Source organism: Carcharodon carcharias, chromosome 10 (genome assembly GCF_017639515.1).
Source record: "Carcharodon carcharias isolate sCarCar2 chromosome 10, sCarCar2.pri, whole genome shotgun sequence".
Lineage (NCBI taxonomy): Eukaryota > Metazoa > Chordata > Chondrichthyes > Lamniformes > Lamnidae > Carcharodon > Carcharodon carcharias.
In genome coordinates, this window is record NC_054476.1 from 75403652 (window position 1) to 75429592 (window position 25941).

The 25941-nt window shown below is 41.6% G+C and overlaps 1 protein-coding gene across 2 annotated transcripts in view; it reads right to left on the reverse strand.

The window, feature by feature from the left end:
• Positions 1-25941, reverse strand: part of dgkza (diacylglycerol kinase, zeta a) — a 328455-nt gene that overhangs the window by 106359 nt on the left and 196155 nt on the right. For both annotated transcript variants that reach the window (XM_041196989.1, XM_041196988.1), the window contains 3 exons: positions 20031-20206; positions 6816-6929; positions 2978-3097 (listed from right to left, as the gene is read on the reverse strand). In XM_041196989.1, coding sequence (XP_041052923.1) covers positions 2978-3097; positions 6816-6929; positions 20031-20206 — 410 coding nt within the window. The remainder of the gene's footprint in view (positions 1-2977; positions 3098-6815; positions 6930-20030; positions 20207-25941) is intronic.

Below are 25941 nucleotides of genomic sequence, written 5' to 3' on the forward strand. Positions count from 1 at the left end.
CTTAAGTGAGATGGAGGTTACATTGAAGACTTTCATCGACAGCTTTTGCAAATGTAAATAAACCAACAAAGATGACATTTAGGGGAACAACATGGGGGCTTCATGATCACACCTGCAAATTCAGTATCATTTATCCTTATGCATAGAACCATAAAAGTCAAAATACAGCAGGAAACTTCACACATCTGAAAGTAGAAAAAAGAATGGCATTTTTAAAATTATTTTTTTTTTAAAGTTGGTGTCTAAATCAGATCGCATGGTCCCTGTTCTTTACGAAGTGTTGAGCTAACCTTCCAAAAGCCCTCTTGATTTTTGTTTTGTTTTAAAGTAACTTTGCAGCTTGCTTGTGTACCTAGCTTGCCATCCCCTCAGATACCTCCTCCTAAAAGGAAATATTTTCATTCACTCACAGTCATGCTTGCCTTCTCATCTCATTTTGTCTGCATTTAAGCAGATTCACTGAATTTTCCAACACTCAAAATTCTGCTGCTGTCCTCCTCTCGAAAGAGGACAAACATCATCACAGGGAAGATTATCATTTAAATGTGAAGCATCACCTTATGAAACACTGGCAAAATTGGATTTCAGGTGCTGTGTCCAATTTTAAGCAGGTTAGAGTGGAACCAGAAGGATGATCTCATTTGAAGTTATGAATAGAAGTTCACAGATTAGAGTGGAGAAAACAGAACTAGGAAAAAAACATGACCCTGGTCCTTAATGTGCCAAGAGGCCTGTGCCACTGGACCCAAGGCCTTGTGAGCTCGTGAGTGACCATGGCCAGACTTGATTGATGTTGTGGGTTTGAATGTCAGACTGAGATTTATATGCAATGTTCTCATGACTCACATTTCCTCTTCCTGGCACAAGCTCTCACTGAGCCAACCAGCTATGAGAGGGCCAGTGTTCTTTCACAGTTATATGGCCAAATTGAAGTTAAAACTGTTGGATGCCGGATGCTGATCTCAAACTGTCAGTATTGTTGGCTTCAGCAGCACTTCCAAGTTTCCGCTTATTTTAAAGAAATTACAATGGTTAAATATATCTGACTGAGAAATATGATTTACCTTGTTAAAATCATTGACATCATGTTAATTATCTGCTTGTGGAACCGTGCATCATTTTGGAATGGCTCAGTTGGACTTAAACAAATGAGCAGCTACACACGACGGCATAGTATCAGACCACTACAGATTTTGGTGTGCACTTCACAATAACTGGTTCAGTATCATCGTGAGAGGGTTACCAGAAAAAACAGACAAAACATGCTCAGAAGCAGTTGAAGTAAACATTAAAAGGTGCATATACTGATACCACAAGTCCAGCCAGGATAGAGATGATGGAGATAACTCTCTGGGCAATCATGCATTGCTAAGTGACTGTGATTGATTTTACGCTCATAATTTGTGTTATTTAACCATCCTCCACTCACTGCATTTAACTGGAGAAATAATCCTATTTTTATCAGGAGACTTTGCTGTAGTTTCAGACATAAATTTCACTTGCTGTAACTTAGACGCTGCCTGCTGGACTCTACTTGCTGTAATTCTGCTGGAGGTCCCACTCCACCTCTAATTCAATGGCTGACACAGTGGTCTCAATACTCACTCCAATATTTAAACACCCTCATTTATTGCTCAGTTTATCAGCCACCAGGTGTTGCTCACCCATATATTTCATCGTCATCCAGGGAAATGCTGCATGCAAACAATAATAATTATTCAATCTTGAATTGTAACAATATAATCAGGCTCTAATTTTCTGATCCGTACAAATTATTTGCCCAGGTATTTAGGTTTTCCTACCCAAGAAAATTTTGCAAAGATTAGAATATATACATTAAGATATCTGTAGCGTTTTTACTGACATTTGCATCCCTACATATATCCACTTACCTTTAAGTGGCCATATTCCTTTAAATTTATGCCTCATCCATTGTATCAGCATCTTTTAAATTTATTATATGTCATTTCCTGGCACCCCATAGTGGGCTCCCAATGCAGACATAATGAGGGGCAGGGAGTCACCCAGACCATATAAATGAAGCTGGCCATGAAAGCTGGAAGGATCAACAGTAACTGTGGGTGCAATAATGCAATATTCCACTAATGCCTGATCTGAAGGTCTGGTGGAAAATGTGCACATTAATCTTCTGAATCCAGCCACTGAAAAAAAAATGCTTACTTGTGATTCCTCAAGCTCATTTCCATACTGCCATAATTCACCACTAATAAATGAGATGATGTTGTTGTGAGGTGCCTGTGTTCGCACAGTAAGCATGCAGTGGGAAGAAAGGGAATTGCACCCTCTGCTACTAAAATCTGTCAAAAAGGAAACGTCAAACTCTCTCCACAGAGAGCCCCAGACTCAGACATGTTTTTTTGAGAATGAGATTGTATTCCATCATAGAGTAGGGATGCATCTTTTTGCAACTAGAAGCAAGACACATGCTATTCAACTAATTGTGAGGAGATTTTCTCTTCACTGGGAAGACAGCAAGCCCTCCAGCAGTTATACCATTTAGAATAATACACCATTTTAAGGACACTTTCCTACAGTTGTCAACTACTTCAATTTGTCCACTCTATCTTGCCCCATATCCAACTAGGTTTGGCTATGATTCTTAAGTCCTCACTCATCTTACTCTAAGCCCACTTGCTGGCAGACTTGGAAGACAGATTAGAGCTAATTATGCTGTGTGTGTCAAAAGCCAGACTGGTGTAGCATACCTGACGTATGGTCTGAGAAAGCCAAATATCACCCAGATATCTAGCCTTGGGACGTTAGGGCTTTTTGCTTTGATCCAAGGGCAGAAAGAGGGGCCACTGGCATGCTGGGGAAGGTAAATATTTGCAGTACTATGGGGAAAAGTTGGGGGAATGGGACAAAGTGAGCTGTTCTTGCAATGAGCCAGCAGAGACACAACGGACTAAATGACCTCCTTCTGTGCTGTAACTATTCTGTGTTTCTAAGTCCATACCGTGACATTGCTGTTGCCTGGGTTGGTGTTGGTCCCTGTGCCACAGTCAGTACAGATGCTGGTTTAAAGTCCGCTGCCATTGTATTCGATCGATGAACACTGGCTATCTTGGCGCCTGTCCTACAACAATGAGGAAACAGAAACAGGTAATAATTCATGAATATCCTTAGACTGATGGTTGCATTCTGCTCTCTTTATTTGAGAATTCCCAACAATTTACTGCTATAGAAAGGCACTTAGAAAATCTCAATACCATCAGGCAGATTCAACATGATTTTGTGAAAGGGAAATAGTGTTTGACTAATTTATTAGCGTTCTTTGAGGAGTTAAATATTTTGTTGAAGCCAGGGGATGCCTATAGGTATAATCTTTATGGATTTCCACAGAAGGCATTTGATCAGGTTCCAAACAAGATTATTAGCAAACATGAAAATGTACGGAATTGCCTGTAACCTTGTGGTACGGCTTGGAAATTGGTTGCGGGGTAGGAGACAGGGAGTAGGGATAAAGAATACTTACTCTTAGATTGTCAGCATGTAAGAAGTGGTGTTTACCCAGAGATTTGTACTTGGGCTTCAATTTTTGATTTGAGTGAAGAAATATGGAGGTTTATATCCAAGTTGTACAGATGGGGGAGCAGCAAGTTGCATAGACACATTGATAGATTAAGGGGGGTCAACAAAACTGGCAGAAGGAATTCCACGAGGGTAGGTGCAATGGCATATATATCGTGTCCAAGAATGACAAATCAGAGTATTGCATTAAGGGTAAGAAACTACAAACTATAAAGCAGAAAATGGGTGTTCACACACACACACATCACTAAAAGCTAGTGCACAGCTAGAGAAAGTAATGAGATGTTGTCCCCTATCTCAATGGCACTGGATCATAATACTTAGGAAGTGATGTTTCATTTGTACAGAGCCTTGGTCAGGCCCCATTAGCAGTGCTGAAGACTACATCTCAGGAAGGATATATTGACTTTGGAAGTGGTACAGCCCAGATCCATCAGCATGATGCTGGGACTTAAAGGGTTAAATTCTGAGGCTAGCAGCTTAAGCTTGAGGCTCAAACTGAGGGGCTGGAAACTGTATAGAGGCCCTCAGACTGTATGACCCATATTGAATGTATACAGTAAATATTACATGTATCACAATTGTATTGAAGTACTTCAGAGTGCAACATGATCTACGTAGAAAAGTTGAATATCATTGCACTTTCTATAATGACCATTTTGAAATGTTTTGTAATGTTCTGTAATGTTCTTTTAGATATTTTATGAATAAAAGTACAGTTTTGGAAAAAAAAATCAAAGGTCGAGGGGTGATCTAATCGAGGTGCTTAAAGCAACAAAAGGATTCAATGGGGTAGATAAGGAGAAACTACTTCTACTGTGGAGGGCATCCAGAACAATCTTAAAGCACTCAGGAGATCAGCAAGCACTTTTTCAGTGAAGAGATAGTGCAGATATGCAATTCTCTCCCAGGTACTGTAAATGCTGTGTCAATCAGAATTCTGAAGACTTGAGATTTTTGTTGGATATGAGAACTGAGGGATGTGGATTAAGGATGGGCTAGCTGCACTGAGGTATTAATCAGCCATGATCTAACTGAATGGCAGAACAAGCTTGAGGGGATGAATGGCCTCCTCTTTCTGTCTCCTCAGGTGCAAACAGTTTTCTGTGAGTTGGGACTTTGGGGAGCAACAGCAGCATCTCAGACTCCCCTCCCCCAATTCAGAACAGAGGTTGGGAAGTATGGAGAAATTGCTACATTTATATGCAGGCACAAACACAAGCTACTATGTAGAGGGATAGAAGAAGTGATCCATAAACACAGAATCATGGAGAAACTCCAGCACTCCAACCCGCTCACACATACATATTACAAATAAGACTATATGGTGAGATGTTCTTACACAAAAATGGTTTAAATTTCACAAGTTTAAAATCTTACATCTATTGGGAGTGATCTTCAGTAGAGCCGTTTTCCTATGGGGCAATGAATGATTGATTGCATCACAAGCGGCCAGGGATTATGAATGGACTCAGGCTTTAGAACCAAAAGTGAGAAAATATTCTGCATATTTACCTGATTTTTAAAAATGGATTAATCAACCATTAGAAACAAAGTGGCAAATGGGGTTTTGCAGTGAGGCCACACACCTTCAGCGGAGCCTGTACTGGACATGCCAGTGCTAATGATGTTCGCTGGCCAGCAACAGCAAGAATTTGAAAGCAGTTGGGGTGGGGAGACCCTAGTTGGTTTGCTCTTTTTGTAAGGTGAAGACTGTATTAATCAAGACTGTGCCCTCTCACTTTTCACACCGTGGTCCCATGGGTTGGAATGTCTCCCTCTTTTCATTTCCTTCTGCCTTTCTCCCCGTGCCAGCTGTCTCTCGTGGGTCAAGAGGAAGCTATACTCCAGCATTCCCCAGGCTCAAATGTGAATCCTGTTTGCACTGGAGCCCCTCATCATTACCGCTTTCATTTTCCCACTTCTCACAGCTCCTCTAAGTACAGTTGGCTGGGGAACTCATTCCATACATTTTCCTATGTCATTGTGGGAATGTACTCACTGGTGGGGATTAATGTGCAGGGAAAGGGCAGGGGAAATCCAACTCTCAGTGCATCTGTGCAACAACAACAACTTGCATATACCACCTTTAACATAGTAAAACATATCCAGGCGCTTTACAGAAGCGTTATCGAACAAAATTTTGCATCGAGGCACATAAGGAGACATGAGGTCAGCTGACCAAAAGCTTGGCCAAAGAAGTAGGTTTTAAGGAACGTCTTAAAGGAGGAAAGAAAGTTGGAATTGCAGAGAGGTTTAAGAAGCAGTTAAAGACACAGCCACCAATGATGGAATGATCAATCAGGGATACACAAGAGGCCAGAAAGGAAGGAGGGTAGAGATCTTAGAGAGTTGTGAGCCTGGAGGTGAAATGGGGGAGTGGGGGGAGGGTGAGGCCATGGAGGGATTTGAAAATAAAGATGACAAGTTTAAAACTGAGGCACTGTTGAATCGGGAGTCGAGTTAGGTGAGCGAGGGCAGGGGTGAGAACAGATAAATGCCATTAGGATTCAGAGCCTGTATAACTTACAATACCCGCCACAATCAGGGAAACATTTGGAGTAATATTTAAGATCGGTAAGACTGCAAACCCATTCAGTAAGACTGCAAACGCACAGAACCGGGATTACTTTTCACTGATATATATTGAAAAAGGCGATTATTTCAAAGAGTGAATAAGTGTTGCTCACAACAAGTGGCGCTAGGCAAATCCGACAAGACGTCAGATGGAGGAGCCAGTATTAGAGAAAAACACACTGCAGTTTTTTTGTTTTATTTAGAGCATTGGGATTGGTCACAGTCAGCTTCCAAGGAGCTGCAGAGGGGATCATGTTTGTTCTTCCCCTTCCAACAACCCCCCAACAACCTTGTCGATTGGGTTCAATTACAGAAGAATGCATGGAAACCCTTGAATCTGACATTTCTCCACCATTAACGTTCTACACAGGTCACTTCTATTTGAATTTGAACAATACCCACAAACCAATTGGAACAGTGGATTTGCTTGTTTTCGAGAAATGGGAGATGAAGAAAAGATGAATAAGAGCCACTTAAAGCAGGATAACTGCAGAGATGGATGGGAACCATGTGGTTCATAAAGAACAGGGAGTCTGGCCACTTTCCGTCCCATTTTGAAACTGTGCATTGTGGAGTGTTTCTATCGAGCTCAGCTCCGCGCACTCTCCCTGCGGTTTCCCCCTCTTTTCAGGCACTGGCATTTTGTTTAGGTTTTGTGTCCATTTCCTTTTGAAGCTTTTCCTCACCTGCTGAGCAAAGGCTTTGAGACTCTGAGCAACTCACTGTGGGCGAGCGCCTCAGCAACTGAACTGTCGCTAGAAATACGCTTCCTCTGGGAGGCTTTCTGCAAATCCAAAATTCTGCAATGGGAAGGAAAAAATAAATAAATCAGCTAGGAACTTAAGATAGGGCATGTCAGAAAGTGGGAGTGTGAGAGAGAGAGACTGAGCGAAAGAGAGAGGAGGTACAGATAGGGAGAGAGAAAGGAAGTGAAAGGAAGAGCAAGACAGAGAGAATGCAAGAAAGCAAGATTGAGAGAGAATGAAAAAAAAACAAGAGTGAGACTGGAAGAGAGTAAGCATGAGCGAAATAAAAAGATAAGGGAGAGAGAGTGAGAGGGAGACTTAGAGATGTCTACAGTTAAGAACTCGATGCAGAGTTTTGTGATGCGTTTCTGGCCCCAAGCTGCTTTAGAGTTTTTTCTACTTCCAGATTACTAATAGTTTTGAGGAAAAATTATTTCAAAAGCTCCCTCAGTGACCTTGCCTTAACCTCATTTGCTAAATGCTGCAGTTTTCAAAAGTAGGCATAACCTCTCCCAGACAGTAATTGCTAGGAGTGTCTCTCCTGTTTCTTTTAAGGAGGTTTTCCCCTCTATCTTTCCCATACAGCGCCAGGGAATGCAGTATAATTAGAGTGAGGTTACATGGTATTCTTTTGTCAATCTCCTTGCACAATAGTCTGATAACTGACACTAGCAAACTCTATGCTCCTCGTCACATTGTGCCTGGATTCCCACTCCCGATTGCCATTTTGAGATTCCAAAATGGAATTGGTCCACTGGTGGACAGTGGGCTCTAATAGGACAGAGCATTGCTGTGATGGCCACCATAGTCAAATAGGATGCTAACATCACTTTCAAGCTCACACAGCAACACTGGAAACTTGGACAAAGAACTTGAAAACTGCCTGCATCCGTGGCACTGCATTGGGGATGGGGAGAAATTAGACACCTGGAATGTGCTGCAGGCATCTCTGAACCACAAGAATGTTCTGTTTAACAAGAACAAGACGTCCAACCATTAGAGATCCTGTATAGCGATGAGTTGCAAGTCTAAAGTGTGTTGGCACTGTCAACTCCCATTGCTTTAACACACAAATACCCACCAAATCAGGTCATCCCTGAAGTGCAGGGAGCACTGAGAAGGGGGAAAATAACCCCTTGTGGCTCTGTTGGTAGCATTCCTGCCTCTAAATCAGGAGATTGTGTTCAAGGCTCACTTGAGATACTTCAGCACCTCCCTCAGGCTGACACTCCAATGTAGCACTGAGGGAGTGCTACGCTGCCAGAAGTGCTGCTTTCCAGATGAGAGACTAAACCAAGGCTTTGCCCTCTGAGTTGGACATAAATGATCCCACGGCACTATTCAAAAACAAAAGCAAAGAAATTCTCCCTCATATCCTTAACAATCCTTGTCATTCAACAAACATCCCTGAAAACAGACCCATCACATCGCTGTTTCTGGGACCTTGCCGTCCGCAAATTGGCTGCGGCCCTTCCTACGTTACAACAATGAAATACTTTTGAAATATAGTCATTGTAAAGCACTGAGATCATGAAAGGCACTGTATAAATACTACATTTTTCTTTCTTTTAACCTGCATGGTGATGTTCTAGTGCTCTTACCTTGCTGCAATCCAAAAAATATACAGTCCGCACACAGGGCAAACTGGCTCCTGGGTTGCAGCAGATTATGCAAGTCCCGTGCTACAGGAGATGGTATCACTGGCACAGGCCTCAATTAATATAAAGGCAATAGGAAGAACTGGCACCATAAATCTAGAATGGAAGCAGGTTGCACGTAACCAGAGTTAACTTCCCATAGTTTGAAAGCCAGTTATCCTATTTTTGCTACCCTTCTACATGTGTGTGGAAATTAACCCATTCATCCAGCAAATCACCAAGGCTTCTTTGACAGCACCTCCTAATCCGCTACATCTACCACTCCCTAGGACAAACACAGCAGCTGCATGGGAACACCATCACTTTCAAGTCACACACCAACCAACCCAGCATATATATCACTGTTCCTTCATTTTTGGGTCAAAAACCTAGAATTCCTTACCCAGCAGTACTGGGAAACTCGTTCACCACAAGGACTGCAACGATTCAAGAAGACTGATGAAGCCTTCTCAAGTCAGTTAGGGATCAGCAATAAACATTGGTCTTGTCAGAAATTTCCACACCCCGAGAATGAAGTTTTCAACTTCTTAACACTGCCGATGCCCACGAGGACTGCAGCTCAAGCAACATCATGGCACTGCCATTGACTCTTCCAAACATATGTAACTGGTATAAAGAATGCCTGAACTGAGTGGAAAGGAGACACAGAAGCACAGGCAAAAGAATGACAGTACCTCTTCTTCACAGGAAAAGGGAAGCCAGAGTGTGAGGAGAAGAGAGACTTCTTGTGACGTCTGGTAAGGGCTTCGCTGTCAGAGTGAGGGCTGGTAGGACTGAGGTAGGAGGGGAAGAAGGGAAAGGATGACAGAAAGGAGAGAACACAGGAGAAAAACAAGAACATTTTAATTGGAAGCTTCAAGGTGCGACAGATAATCAGATAAAAGACAGGAAACAGGGATGAGGCTCAATGTCATTCGTAAACTTGGCAAAGGCACAGTTCAACATTCTCTGAATTTTCCTCCACCTACCAGCAGCCCCAGCCTTATTCAAACTCACAGGTTCCTGATTCAGTTGCACACTGGTTATTTGATTTAAATGCAAGCAGACTTGTGATTGATTGAACTCGTATGCAAGATGTACAAAATGATAGGCAGGAAAAGGCCAGCTAGTCCATCAGGTCCACCTGCACTCCTGATGGTGATAGTGTCATGATGTCATACTTCCTACCCCCTCCTCCCACAGCAATGTAATCTCTTGGAAAAGGCAAAAAGAAAAAAAAATCAGCTAACTAACTGTTCCATTTGGAAATCAGAAATACAGTTTTGGATAAGACAACCCAGTGAATCAGTGTTTGGAAATTACATGGCTAGTCCCACATCTCAGAGGAAGTTGCGCATTAAAGTGAAAGAGCATCACTCATTGGCCTTTTGACTTGCCCAGCCAATGGGAAATAGTTTCCCTTGCTTCGTACTATCTTATAGAACCCCTCCGAATTTTGATTTCCTAAACATTTCTTTTCACTGTAGGTTTACATTCTATTCTGTGGTTGAAGCTGTCCCTGACCTCGAAATATTTTATATAACATTAGAACCATTGCCTTTGGCCCAGAGATAATGAGATCCCTTTGGAGCTGATCACCAATCTCAGCTGATTTCACCCAGGCCAGTCTTAAGTTTGATCTTGAATGTTTTTAAAAAATTTCAGCTTGCCACGTCCACCACCAGTCCGACATAACAGCCACTTTATTTTCCCTTATCGCTTGCCCCTCTGCCCCTGAAGATGTCGAGTTTTTTTTATTCATTCACAGTATGTGGGCTTCGCTGACTGGGCCAGCATTTATTCCCCATCTCTAATTGCCCTTGAGGTGGTGGTGGTGAGCTGCTTTCTTGAACCGCTGCAATCCACAGTGCTGTTAGGGAGGGAGTACCAGGATTTTGACACAGCGACAGTGAAGGAACGGCAATATATTTCCAAGTCAGGATGGTGAGCGACTTGAGGGGAACTTCCAGGTGGTGGTACGTATTAAATCAGAGCCTGCAGTGCCTCTTGTGCTGAATTCCAGAAGATGTTGTGGGAGGAGAAGCCTAAGGTCCAGCTGATTGCCCTGCAGCCAGGGACAATGGGGTGAATCAAAATGACCAATGCATCTCACATTGAACTGAAGCTCTGTAGAAGCCTGAGATTATATCACTAATTGGTAACGTTTTCCACATCACAGTATCTTGATCAGAATCGGTGTCTTCAGGGGAGGAGGGGGTAGGGAATACGAGCAAATGAAGCGGCTGTCATGTTGTCAGGCGATGGAAGTGACAAGCCTAAACTTAAAAAAAAATCATCCAAGATCAAACTTAAGACAGGCCTGGGCAAAATCAGCTAAGATTGGCAGGCAGCTCCAAGAAATCACAATGACAATGGTACTAATGTTATAAAAGCTATCTCAAAGTCAGGAACATAGAATGTTAACCCAGAATGAAAAGAAATGCTTTGGAAATCAAAATTCTGATGGGTTTTAAAAGGTAAATAGATAGCGGAGGTGGGGTTGGGGGGAAATCTATTTCCCACTGGTTTCCCAGTTGGTGGGCATCAATTTAAGATCATCACCAGAAAAGCAAAGGGAAAGGGAAGAAGCAGAGGGTTGTCAAAGCATGAAACGCTCAACCAGAAATAGGGGGTGGCAGAGGGTTAGGGAGTAGGATCCACTATAGCTTTCAAAAGAGAAGGGGGCAAACATTTGACAAAGAAGCATATGAAAGGCTATGGGCCAACAGCAGAAGAATGGATAAGGTACAGGGTTTTTTCAAAGCTGGCTCAGGCAAAATGGGCCAAATTCTTCTGTGTGGAAAAATTCTATGCTTGAGTTTAATTATTTGAAATAAACTTAAAAGGAAAAAAGCCTGAAAGGTGGAAACAGAGTACTCTTCGCAGCATTTTCTCTACAGAAAATGGGTTCTTGAATAACGGTGGCAACTGCTCTAAAAACATATAGATAGTGTGAGGTTGCCATCCACTGTAGTACCCAATGCAACTTTGTCACAAATCTACACAGATAAACACAAAACTGTCCTTTACTGGTTGAGATGCGACAGAACTCTGCTATACCCTCCCCCGCACACCCCAAGCCTGCAAAGGCCTGTCACTCTCCTATCTTTATCTTATCAAGTGCTCACTCATTAAGCTCTCTTGACGGAAAGCATTGACTTTACTAATTTTTTTTCAGTAAAAGGGAAATAATTACCTAAAAATCATGCCTTTAATTAATGTCATCAACTCTCATTACATGCCAGTTCCTAATCAAGTACCTGATTTTTGGCTGGCATTAATCCAACAGCTTCAAGAGGGGGCACTACAGATGTCTGTGTCTGAATGGCTTACTGTCTATTAAGTTACAGAGGTGAGGGAAAAAATCTGCTCCAGCTCTGCAAATAGAAGCTGGACCATTGCCTGTGACAGGCTGACAGACTGGAGAGAGACAGGCCATTACATCTCTGATATTGAGCTCATGATTGCTGTGTGTTTTGTTTGAAATAGCTGCCACTTCCCTCTGTCATTTTACCAGCAATACTGCAAAGTATTTTTCAAATAACCAACCCAAAGGACAACTTTCAACAGGAGCAAATAAAAGGGATGCTGGCCATAGATTCTGTGTTAATTCCTGGGTAACAGCTACTTTCAAATAGACATCCCATTCATACATTTATGTAGCAAGGCACTGCAACAGCCAACTGCAAGTTCCCCCCATCAACTGCCCCCCCACCCCCGCCCCAGTCATCCCTCAAAGGGTGAGTATTGTAACATTCGAGGAAGGAGTTCAATGTGCATAGGCCATGGGAGGAATTCCAAGCAATTAGTTATAGGACATGAGTGGCATAGTACTTTTATTAACACTGTTCTGAGTTCCTTGAGTAATGTATATAGTGTATTGAATTGCATTGCGCACTTTGTCCACTTAAAGCCACCACACCCATGTCCCAGCAAAAGGAGTCTAAAAGGAGATTAAAGGAATCCATGTTTTAACAGCACCTGCAATTCCAATTCTAAATGCTTCTTACGTAATTTTACTATTTTTTCCTAAGAGCTTCATGAAGGCGATGAACAGGGTGAGAAATAAGAAACAGTGCTTTCAGGTATGAAACTTCTGGAAAGTTTCTACAGACAGTATTTTAACTTAGAGATTTAGGGAACACATTGAGGCTGTAGCCGGTTGTTAGAGAGAGATTGAGGCATTCCAGCGCGTACACACACGCATCTCACAAAAATATCCATCCAATCAAAAAAAAAGTAATCTCAGATCATTACAGAGAAGATTTTCTTTGGAATATGATCCCAAATCCTTGATCAAACAGTATTCAAGGTGGCATTGTCTATGCCCAATCCATCACATTTTGTCATGCAGTGGCATCATCTGTATTCCCATGTTGGCAAAAAAGGCTGTGACATTTTAACGGTGTGATGGCAGGTTTTGCAATCACAGATGACAAAAGAAAAAAAAGTTATTACTTTGCCACTGTGGAGGTGAAGAATTGGAAGATATTTTTGAGACACTAATGCCTGCAGAAAATGAAAATTACTATGATTCAGCAAAATATCTCTAATAACGTATTTCACATCCAAGAAAAATACAACAAATGAAACAACTGTCTTCCAACGTGCTAAGCAAGCAAGACAATTGATCAATATTGCCCACTATTTGAGGCAACCAGCAACCAAATGGAATTTTGGCAATATTGAACATGTCAAGCCAGAAAATCAAAACACAAATAATCAAAGGTTGCCCCTCTAGTTGGGCTGGGAGAAGGTTTGGAGTGGAATTCCCCAGGAGTCAGTGTTGGGACCCTTGCTTTTCCTGATATATATCAACGATCCAGACCTTGTTGTACAAGGCACATAATTATACAAAACTTGGAAGCATTGTGAACTGTGAGGTGTATAATGTAGAGCTTCACAAGGACTTAGACTAGATGGTAGAATGGGCGGATAGGTGGCAGATGAAGTTCAATGCAGAAAAATGTGAGGTGATATGTTTTGGTAGGAAGAGACAATATAAAATAAAGGATACAACTCTGAAGAGAGCGCAGGAACAGAGAAATTTGGGTGTATATGTGTATAATTCATTGAGACAGTGGTTAATAAAGCATACATTGTTCCAAGCTTTATTAATAGGAGCATAGAGTACAAGATCCAGGAGGTTATGTTGAACTTATATAAGACACTAGTTCAGCCTCAGCTGGAGTATTGTGTTCAGTTCTGGGCACTGCACTTTAGGAAAGATGTGAAGGCATTGGAGAGAGTGCAGAAAAGATTCACAAGGGTGGTTCCAGGGATAAAGAACTTCATTTATAAAGGGCTGTTTTCCTTGGAGAAAAGAAGGCTGAGAGGAGATCTGATAGAAGAAATCATGAAGGGTCTGGACAGAGTAAATAGAGAGAAACTGTTCTCACTTGTGAAGGGATCGAGAACCAGTGGGCATAAATTTAAAGTAATTGGCAAAAGATGCAAAAGCGATATGAGTAAAAACTTTTTCACGTAGTGAATGGTTAAGGTCTGGAATTCACTGCCTTCAGGTGTGGTGGAGGCAGGTTCAATCAAGGCATTCAAAAGGGAATTAGATTGTTATTTGAAAAGGAACAATGTGTGGGGTTATGGGGAGAAGGCAGGAGAATAGTGAGGTGATACACTTCGGTACAAAGAGCAAGTAGACACGGTATAAAATAAGGATACTATTTTAAAGGGAGCGCTGGAGCAGAGAAACCTGAGAGTATATGTACATAAGTCCATTGCGCTATATTGCATTGCACTAGAGAGAGTGCAGAGGAGATTTACCAGGATGTTGCCTGGACTGGAGAGTTTTAGTTATGAGGAGAGATTGGATAGACTGGGGTTACTTTCCCTGGAGCAGAGGAGATTGAGTGGGGACATGATTGAGGAGTATAAAATTATGAGAGGCATAGATAGGGTAGACAGGAAGGAACTTTTCCCCTTGGTGGAGGGATCAATAACCAGGGGGCATAGATTTAAGGTAAGGGGCAGGAGGTTTAGAGGGGATGTGAGGAAGAATTTTTTCACCCAGAGGGTAGTGGGAATCTGAAACTCTTTGCCTGAAACGGTGACAGAGGCAGAAACCCTCATCACGTTTAAGAAGTATTTGGATGTGCACTTGCAATATCATGGCATACAAGGCTATGGGCCTAGTGCTGGAAAATGGGTTTAGAATTGTTAGGTACTTGTTTAATCGACGCAGACTTGATGGGCCAAAGGGCCTTTTTATGTGCTGTAGACCTCTATTACTATTACTCTAAGTCATTAAAGGTGCCAGGACAGGGAGAGAGAGCTGTTACTAAAGCATACAGTATTCTAGGCTTCATTACTAGGGGCATAGAGTTTAAGAGCAGGGAGGTTATGATGGACTTACATAAGACACTGTTTAGACCTCAGCTGGATATTGTGCACAATTCTGGGCGCCACACTATAAGAAGGATGTGAATGGACTGCAGAGAGTGCAGAGGAGGTTTAGGAGAATGGTCCCAGGGATGAGATAGTTCAGTTATGAGGAAAGATTGGAGTTGGGACTGTTTTCCTTGGAAAGGAGAAGGCTAAGAGGAGACTCGATAGAAGTTTTCAAAATAATGAGGGGTCTGGACAGAGTAGATAGGGAGAAACTGTTCCCGCTCGTAAACAGATCGAGAACCAGCGGGCACAGTTTTAAAGCGTTTTGCAAAAGAAGCAAATATGAGGTGCGAAAAAAACTTTTTCACACAGCGAGTAGTTCAGGTTTGGAATGCACCGCCTGGAAGTGTGGTGGAGGCAGGTTCAATCGAGGCATTCAAGAGGGCATTAGAGATTATTTAAATAGAAACAATGTGCAGGGTTATGTGGAAAAGGCAGGAGATTGGCAGGCACTAAGTTAAAATGTTCAGAGAGCCAGTGCAGACACAATGGGCCAAATGGCCTCCTTCTACACTGTAACAATTCTGTGATTGCTGACATGCCAGGAAACCACCTGCAAAGCAACAGCAGTCTCACAATGTTTCCACTGTAGTGGTGCTTATCCACACTGGATTGGGTGCCCTGTTTCTGGTAAACTGCATAAAGCTTGTGGAAAACTCAACTGCTTTGCTTGTGTTTGTCACTCATCCGCAAACTCAATGCTCAACGATGAAGACAAATGCCAACAGAAGGGTGCCACCGACACATACCACAACAAAAGGATGAGAGAATGTAGCCAATGTAGAGGCAGATGATCCTGAATATACCTTTGTGCTCTCTTTCCGACACATCAACCAGCCGCATGTAATAATCTCCATTGGAAGTGAATGCTCTCACAGATACGGGAGCATCTATCTGTCAATGTCACAGGAAACAAAACATTCAAGAAGCTTCAGGATTGCCCCATTCTCTACAAACCAGGGAACATGAAAATTTTCCCTTATCACAGTGACAAACCACTGAAAGTTCTCAGGACTTTTGAAACACCAATATCATTCAAAGATATTAGAATTAATGGTTATTCTGCCATATCTGGAGAACGTGACAGACTTATTCAATGACATTATATATTAATATTTTATATAACACATTTCTATAACATGTCAGATCGCATAAGGGGACAAATAACGTTGCAAGGTCAAGAGTGAAGCAACTAAAGTACATAATGAGTCAGATGACACTCCTTCACTGCTGAGCACATGACTGAAGAATTCAATTATGCTTTCATTGAACAGGAACTTGTCTTTGCTCAAGATGAGGTTACATTCTTTAAGATTTGCACATGACTGCAGTTACATAGATAATAGTTCCTATGCACACCTAAAACATCCTTGAATTGTATGCTGACTGCTTTACTGGTATCAGCAAACAAAGGTGTTACATGCAAGCTGCATGTAGACTTTAATATGCCCTCAGTCACACATCAATGGAGAAGATACTGCTTTATATCAGAAAGCAGACAGAGAAAGAACTTCAGCACCTACTTGACCTTGACATTATTGAGAAAGTTGGAGCTGAGCCTACCCCTAGGTTCTCATCCATACAAGTTGTCAAGAAACCCCAAGAATGAGAACCACGTTAGAATCTGCGTTGTATGTGGTCACCAAACCAAGCCATACAATGAGAAAGATACTTGACACTTACAATATATGACGCTATAAAGAAAGTGAAAGTGCTAAACACTTTACCAAACTTGACCTCAATTCAGGATACCATCAAATCAAAATGGCAGAAGAATCGAAGTATTGTACAATCCTTTCCGTTCACATTGGACTTTTTTAATACAAGAGGCTCAACTGTGGACTCAATTCAGCAGCTGAGGTATTTCAGCACATGATTCAGTCTGCACTTCAAGGACTTGAAGGCACACTGAACATTAATGATGACATTCTCATCTACGGTCACACTGAAAGGGAACTCAAGGCATGTCTACATGCATGGCTGCAACATCTTAAAGAATGTAACCTCATCTTGAGCAAAGACAAGTTCCTGTTCAATGAAAGCATAATTGAATTCTTCAGTCATGTGCTCAGAGTGAAGGAGTGTCATCTGACTCATTATGTACTTTAGTTGCTTCACTCTTGACCTTGCAACGTTATTTGTCCCCTTATGCGATCTGACATGTTATAGAAATGTGTTATATAAAATATTAATATATAATGTCATCAGCTGGATATACATATGTATTGAATTGTTTTGAAAAGAACAATTTTCCTAAGCAAAGGACATGGTTTACAGCAGCTACTATCTTTCATTTGTGAAAAGCAAACTGCTTTTATGGAAACACAGGGTTTATGGAGCTCTCAGAGACAGGTCATGTGACCCAGGTGTTGTGCGTGAAAAAAATACTGGATTTAGAATAGTCAGAGATAGAAGTCCACAGGTGCAACAGCCTTACCCCAACTCTCTCTCTTTTGAGACCACTCTCATCAAAGAGCTGTTTGTGATTTGAAAAACCCACCAGAAGACCTCATTGCAGCAAACCGAGCATTGTTAAAGAAAAATTCCAAGCCGACCAGCCATGACTGAAGACCGACTGCTCCATTGTGGAAGGGGATCCTTCAGCTGTAAACAAGCCTCTAGACAATCCGTGAATATTTTTTTCTGACTTTACTTGTTACCTGTCTAAGCTTTTAATATCTGACACACTGCAGAGTTTTACTTTTTTGCATGCTTGTTTGGCGGGGGGGTGGGGTGGTCTGTGTGCGCGCGCAAGGTGCATGTGCGTCTGTGCGTGCGAGGCGCATGTGTATGTATGTATATATCTGTGTGCGCGTGTGCATGTGTTTTTTCATTAGTGGGTGGTTGGACATAGTACCTTTTAAACCTTTCATTAATAATTTTCGCATCTTTACCTGAATGAGTTTTAGCAACTGAATTAATTCTTTACTTGTTAACTTAAGGAGCCTGGCTGGCTTATTTCTTGCACTGAGTTATATACAGTCAAAAATATATCAAATTGGCAATATCACCTCCCTTTTAAATTCAAACTCTGTTATAACAAACTCAGGAATGGGACAAAGAAAGGAGTCAAGTTCACCCCTGTTAACCTAGTCGTAACACAAAAAGAGACCACCCTGTGTGAGTGGACTAAATCACACAAATGGGCTTTACACCAGATCAAATAACAATTGTCAGCTAGTTGCAGAAATGCCTATTTTGACCCTGAGAAAACCACCCAACTAGCTGTGGATACAAGCCAGGTTGGCTTAGGTGCTGTTCTTGTGCAGAAAGACAAAGCAATGCCAAGTAGATTGCTAATGCCTGTAGAGCAACTTCATTCACAAACAGAGAGCGTAGTACACTTAATTACTTTAGGTGTTTTACATTTTCATCTCTACTTGTACGGAAGTGAGTTTGAAGTCATAACTGATCATAGACCACTAAGCATGTTCAACAATCCACATAGCAAACCACCCACTCGAATAGAGCACTGGATACTCAAACTACAAGAAAATGAATTCCATGTTGGGTAACAGACAAGCAAGCTCAATCCAGCAGACTATCTTCCATAATATCCATTGCCATCAGTCAGTCCTACTAGTCATGAAGAAAAGATCAATGAACAACACCTTAACTACATAAGCCTAAACGTAGTGCCAAAGTCGCCAAAACTACCTCGCATCAAAGCAGCAACAAAACGAGGTGGTGCAACTATGCATGACGGCTAATAAAATCATGGAACTGGAAAGACACGACTGAGAAAGCGTCTACAAACAAAATTGCAGACATACTATAAGGTCTTAACAATAAGTGAAATGATCTCACCCTTACAACCAGATCTGATCTTGTGTTAAGCAGCAACTATATTGTCATTCCACAGTCATCAAGTGAACGTGTTGTAGATACAGCACATGAAGGTCACTGGGGAATTGTCAAAACCAAACAACTCCTTCGGAAAAGGTATGGTTCCCAGGAATTGATTAGATGGTAGAACACAAAATCAATCAGTTTGCACCATGTCAAGCAACAAAAATGTCAAAACTACCTCCAAGGCCATGGATTGAAGTTAGCACTGATTTAGAAGACTTGCCCACTGGTGAACACCTGCTTGTTGGCACTGACGACTACAGGAAGTTCCCAGTCGTGGAAATAGTTATGTCTATTTCAACAGAAGCAGCCACTCCTCACTCGACTACTGGGAAACCTCCCAGCTACTGGAGCTACCCCACGAAGCTAACAATCAACACATACCCGAAAGAGAACAGAGGGATCAAATGAAAGTAAATGTAGAGTGAAACATGAAATTTAGAGCCACACAGCTAAGGCCAGGAGATGAAGTGCTGTTGAAACATGATTATCATGTTAGAAAGTAAACAATCCAGCCATTTGTCGTGACCAACACAAAATCAATGATCACTGCTAAGCAGGGTTCGCAAAAGATCACACAAAACATATCATTCTTCCAAGCACTGAGAATAACATTCACAAGCATTGAATTCAATTTAGATATCAACTTCTCAGATGAAGAACTTGAATTAAATGAGACCACACCTGATATCAGACAATATCCTACACATGAAAGTCATCCACTATACTTAATTCATTACATTATCAAGTGAACTATTTTCAGTTGGTGAACAGATCTTTCATCTAATTGTATATGACTGAATGCATTGTTAAATTAACAGAAAAATTAGAATATGTATAGTGCTACTGGTGGAGTTAACTATTCACATTATATGTAAGTTTACAGTTTACACTTTTGGAAACAAACCATTGAAACATGCTATATTTTTCATTTAAGATAAGGGATGTGGTGCATTGAAAATTGCATTTTGCACTTTGTCCACTTAAGGCCACCATACCCATATAGCAGCAGCAGGAGTCTAGAAGGAGAAGAAGAGCCTGTAGAGTTCTGAGTCTGAATGCTTCTTACTGGATCCTGTTGTTTCACAATGTAATCACCCTATCTCTTTCCCAATACAAACATTACCACAACACTTATTCAGTTGTATGCAATATACAATGTTCTTACATACAGACACAGCATGCCTGGGGAAAAACTAATTAATGGTGTCTAGAAGGAATTAAGGTCTTGTACATTCAACAGGGAATGGCGCAGCTCTCTTACCTTGGAACAGGTGATAATGGTGGCGAAGAGGAGCAGGATGGGAAGGTGAAGGAGCCAGATGAGCCAACCAAATCAGGCATTCCTGGAGATGTCCCCACAGTTTCTGTGATCACAAGTTCTGGATCCAGGATGAAAAGTTCATCTTGGGAAATGTCAGTCACATAATGCAAGTGTTCCTGAAAGATGAGTGCAGAGGAAATAATCATTCAAGCTCATAACTGTGTCTAAAAGGAAAAGGAAAGAAACAATCACATTTATATAGCACCTTTCACAACCTTCATAACAGCCAATTAAGTATGTTTGAAGTGCAGTCTTTGTTGTAATCAAGGAAATGCAGCAGCCAATTTGCCCTCAGACAGCAATGGAATACATGATCTGATAATCTGCTATTTTTCACTGAAAATGGCTCTGCTCTTCTTCGAATAGTGCCACGACACCTTTTATGTACATTTAAGAGAGCATACAGAGGCTCGGTTTAATGCCTCTTTCGAAAGTCACAGCAGCACTCCCTCAGTACTGTGAAGAGTCAGGCTAGATTTTTGTGCTCATGTCTCTGGAGTGAAACAAACCCACATCCTTCTGGATCAGAAGTGAGCATGTTACCCACTGAGCTATGGCTGAGTTCTGCTCTTAAGAGCCATTACAACTGCTAATAATTCATTCCATTTATAGTCATAGAATGATATAGCATAGAGGGAGGCCATTCTAGTAAATCTCTTCTGCACCCTTACCAAGGCCTTGACATCTTTTCTAAAGTGGGATTCCCAGAATTGAACGCAATATTCCAGCTGAGGCTTTACAAAGTTTTATCACAACTTCCTTGCTATTGTACTCTATTCCTATTTTCTATTCCATTAATAAAGCCAATGATCCAATACAATTTTTTAACAGATCCATTTCAATCGACCTTTACTTTTAATTGCATCATTGTTCTATCTTCCAGGAACTGGTATCACTTATCCCTTCAGTGTCCAGACTGCTGGCTCCTAGCATGATTTACAATGTACTCTGCACCATTGCTGCAGTAGCACTTCTCTGGGTTTGGTCCTACTAGTCTTCCCTATTCTCTCTTTAAGTGAACCTATGCTTTGCATTGTTTCACAGCCCTCAGCTCATTAAGATGGCAAGTTGATGACTTCCTTTCAGGGTTCAGATAACATTGGTCCAGGATGTCCATGCCAGTATATCCTTTGTTATTGTGTTTTTCAATATTCCTCCCATTTCCTGTGGCTCAGGTATCCTGGTCCACTCGGCTGACCCTTAACACAACTGAGGTCAGGTGCATTGTACAGAAATAGGGGAAATGGATTTTGAATTCATAAACTGGAACTCTGCTGTCAGGGAGAGCCCTATGATTAACACCTGATGACCAGACTGTCAAATACATGGCCATAAACTAAACAAATGTTTATTACTATGAGAAGTCATTTTGTCTCAGGCGGTCCTTTACTGAATCATTTACCAGAAGATGTCAGAATGGGACCTATCATCTGCTTTTTTTAAAAAAAATATTCAAATATATATTAAAATGTGCAAACACAGGCATACTAATTGAAAAGATTCCAGAAATAGTTCTACATTTTTAATGCCAGGAGCAGATCTGTCCAAATACTGATGCCCCACATGTGTCAGCCCAATTGAAAATATCTAATTCACAACAATTGTGCACTACAGATGAGGTAGTAAAATGGAATTCCCTTATGTTAATTGAATCAATTGAGGTTAAGTTTAAACAGGTTACTTCAGCACATAGCAGTGATACTAACTGACAGGGAGAAAGTCAAGTTTGGGGGTAATGTTCCACTCAGTGAATAAAACTGTTCCAAGATTGGTTCTGGGTTCTTCCTTTACCAACTGGCTGCCAGTATTTAAACACCTAAACATCTCTAGCTCTTTGTCCTCCTTTAAGATACTCCTCAAAACCTACCTCTTTAAACAAGTTTTTGGACACCTGCCCAAATATCTCCTCCTTTTGCTCAGTGTCAACCTTTGACCTGAATTTACCCTCCTGTAAAGTGGTTTGCAAATGTTGCTTTGTCAAAGGTGCTATAGAAATTCAAGACCTTATTGTTATTGCTACCACCAAAGACTGGAGTGGATAGAAGAAAAAAATCTTCTACTAATATAGTGCCTGATCACATTATTAACATGCACCTAAACACTTCTGATCCAGTGAAATACTTTAAGTGGTGGTGCAGCTTCACAAGCAATCAATTCTGCTTGTGGATTAGATGTGGGGTTAGAGAGACAGTTTCAAGCCCACAGAACACAGGAAAGGGAAGCATGGCTTTTTCAGATTATTCTAATCTCACAGAAGGAGATGTTTGCAGAAAATTGAGCCATTACAATTAATGATACAGGGTCTCCACACTGCTGTTCCTATCAGTCTCCAAGATGTTCTCTCACATCCTATTGGCCTTGGCATCACTGACAGAACCCTCCAGTGGGGATTGGCTTGATAAATAAGACTAGCTGCTGTTGTCTCTGTCTGAAGATGCAGTTTCCAGAGAGAGTGCTACCCTTGACAGCTATATAGTGGTCAGAGGCAGCCATATTCTCTGGTGTGTAAAAGGGGATCAAGCCCACTTTTAATGCTTGGTGCTCTGCACGGATTTCACAGAATTGTGTAGCACAGAAAGAGGCCATTTCAGCCAGCGTGTTTCTTCTGAAAGACTGATCCAATTACCTTGTTTCACCCACTGCCTGGCAAATTTTGTCAACACAGGCATATAGCCAATTCCCTCTTGAAAGTAATTGCTGACGCTGCTTTTCAGGTAGTGCATCTCCAGCCATTGGAAAAAGGCATGTCAGGAAGAAATTAGTGGAAAAAGAACATGCACTGGTGTTTCTCTGCTATTCTGGCTGGTGCAAAAAAAGGCTTCTCAAAAACTAAATGGGGTGACTAATACCACCACTGCAGAGCAACCTCTTGAAGCGGCATTGCTGGAGGGAGTGAGAAATTCTGAATGTTAAGTTCTGCAATTAAAAGCTGAAAACAAAAACACCAGCTGGTCAGAGCCACCATGAAGGAGAATGTACTACCTGAACCGATTATTTCACCACATACTGCTCTACCAGCATCACTGTTTAATCGTCAACTAGTCCAGCTTGCTTTAAGTACATTGTAAGTTGAGAACTACTTGCTAATAAACTAGAAAGCATTACTTTTGGGTGCAGCAAACACATCTTAAACACAACTGGCCCTTTTAGAGATTTGGGAGTCAAAACATTGAGAATCTACACTAATAATTGCCTCTTAGTACTTTCATTACTGATTGAGAAAATCCAACAGCATGTTGAACTGGTATCAGAAACATGGTCAGCCAGGAGGTGCTGCTCTTTACCGTGACTGGCATTCTTTGTGCTCCCAGATGCCAATGCTGAGCTGTGCCAGGTTATTATCTAATTTAAGACATGGTCAATCAGGAGTCAGTAGACACTCTCCAGGATTGTCCTGGAGTGCCTAGCAATTAATTTCCCTGACACTGCTCTGAGCAATGATTTGGAGATGGAAAAGAGAAGGATTTTTGACAGGATGGGTAATTTAGAGATGGGAGGTCATGTGAGAAAACCTCCAGGGACATGTCCAACCAGAGCTAGCAACCAGAGCGTGAGATGATCAAGAAAGGTGGGAATTGGGACATGGGCTGCATTGCATTGATAATTGTTCAAATGCTTGCCACATGCTCATCCAGGCTAAGTATTTAGTGACTCAACAGCATTACATACAAAACCACACACCAAACACTTCCAGCTCAGGGAAAGGCAGAGGTCAGATACAGAGTAACAACCCAACATTATGCATTACCAAGCAATCCATGGTCAACTCTAACTTTGAATATGCTGTAATGAAAAGCTTTCCCTATACAAAATCAGCAGGAAATTCCCTTAGGTTGTGTATGATATAGGGTGAATGTGGAGTAAAGTTCATTGTGCTCTGACCCAGAAACGTACTTTAAAGACAATCGGATAACAATAGCAACTTGAATTTATTTAGATGCTTGGAGAAAAAAATGCTCATGGCACTTAACAGAGTTGTAGATCAGACAAAATTGCACGCTGAGCTGAAGGAAATGACATTAGACGAGGTGAACCAAAGCTGATTAAAGTGATATGTTTTAATGAGTGTCTGAAAGGAGGTTGATTTAGAGAGGAAAGCACAAGTGTCCAATGTCAGAGGAAATGAGAGCTGGGGTGGTGGGGGATTTGGATCTCTCTAGGAGGTTACAGAGATAGGAAGGGGCAAGTTTGTGGGAAGTTTTGAAACATGGAGATAGAATTTTAAATTTGAGGTGTTGAGTCACCAGGCCATATGTAAATCAGCAAGATTGATGATGGGTGAGTGGAACTTATCATGGATGGGGGCAGCAAAATTTCAAATGAACTGAAATTTATGGAGGGTTTGGGAAGCCAGTCAGAACAGCATGGAAATCATTGCGTCTCAAAGTGGCAAAAGGCATGGATAAGAGTTTCAGTGGTAGATGGGTGGAGGTTGAGGCAATGAAGTAAACATGAAGTTGGAAATTCAGTTCAAGATGAGCAGAATTGCTAAAGTTGTGAACAGTTTTGCTTGTCCCAAGGCACAGAAGAGCATTCTATTTAACCAGCATGACATTTCTATTATACACACAACGGAAGACCACAAACTTAAGTGACAATCATCATCAAACTGTAATATCTTTGAGAACCCTGCTGGAAAATGTCAGCCTCTTCTCAGTAGCAGCATGCATGTCTATGAGGCAGTAGATTGTAGGCTGAACTCCCTCTTCAGAGACTACTTTAACACAGAATTGAGAGAGTGCTGCACTGTCAGAGGTGCCATTTTTTGGATGAGATGTTAAATTGAGACCCCTTATGCCCTCCCAATTGGATGCAAAAGTTATTATGGCACTATTCAAAGGGGAATCCCTACCAATATTTATCTATTTTTTTTTATTTATCCACGGGATGTGGGTTTCGCTGGCTGGGCCAGCATTTATTGCCCATCCCTAGTTGCCCTTGAGAGGGTGGTGGTGAGCTGCCTTCTTGAACCGTGCAGTCCATGTGGTGTAGGTACACCCACAGTGCTGGTAGGGAGTTCCAGGATTTTGACCCAGTGTCAGTGAAAGAATGGTGATATATTTCCAAGTCAGGATGGTGAGCAACTTGGAGGGGAACTTCCAGGTGACGGTGTTCCCATGCATCTGCATCCCTTGTCCTTCTAGATGGTAGTGGTTGTGGGTCTGGAAGGTGCTGTCAAAGGAGCCTTGGTGAATTCCTGCATGCATCTTGTAGATGGTACACACTGCTGGAGGATTCAGTGATGGTAATGCTATTGAACATCAAGGGGAGATGGTTGGATTCCCTCTTGTTGGAGATGGTCATTGCCTGGTAATTGTGTGGCATGAATGTTACTTGCTACTTGTCAGCCCAAGCCTGGATATTGTCCAGATCTTGCTGCATTTGGACATGGGCTGCTTCAGTATCTGAGAAGTGGTGAATGGTCCTGAACATTGTGCAATCATTAGCGAACATCCCCACTTCTGACCTTATCACCTAATTATTACAAAAATCTTGTTCCTGCTGATTCTGGAACCTTGCTGTGTGAAACTGGACTGGAGTTTCCTGTATTTCAACAGTGACAACACTTCAAAGGCACTTAACTGGCTGTGAAACATCTTGGGTCACCATGAGGTTCTTTTCTCCCCTTGCAGATTGAGACTGCCCTGGCCTCATTTCATTTCGAAACCTGAAGCAAACATCCTTAATCTGGATTCAAACCCAGGAGAATTTTGATGAAAAGACAGCATGCGAAACCAGTGCAGAGTTCCCTACCTTGTATTTCACTCCAGACAGACCTATACTATTAGCCAAAAGTTGATGAACCTAGAAATCTACTGGTACCCAACCGAGCCAATGGCATTCCGCATAA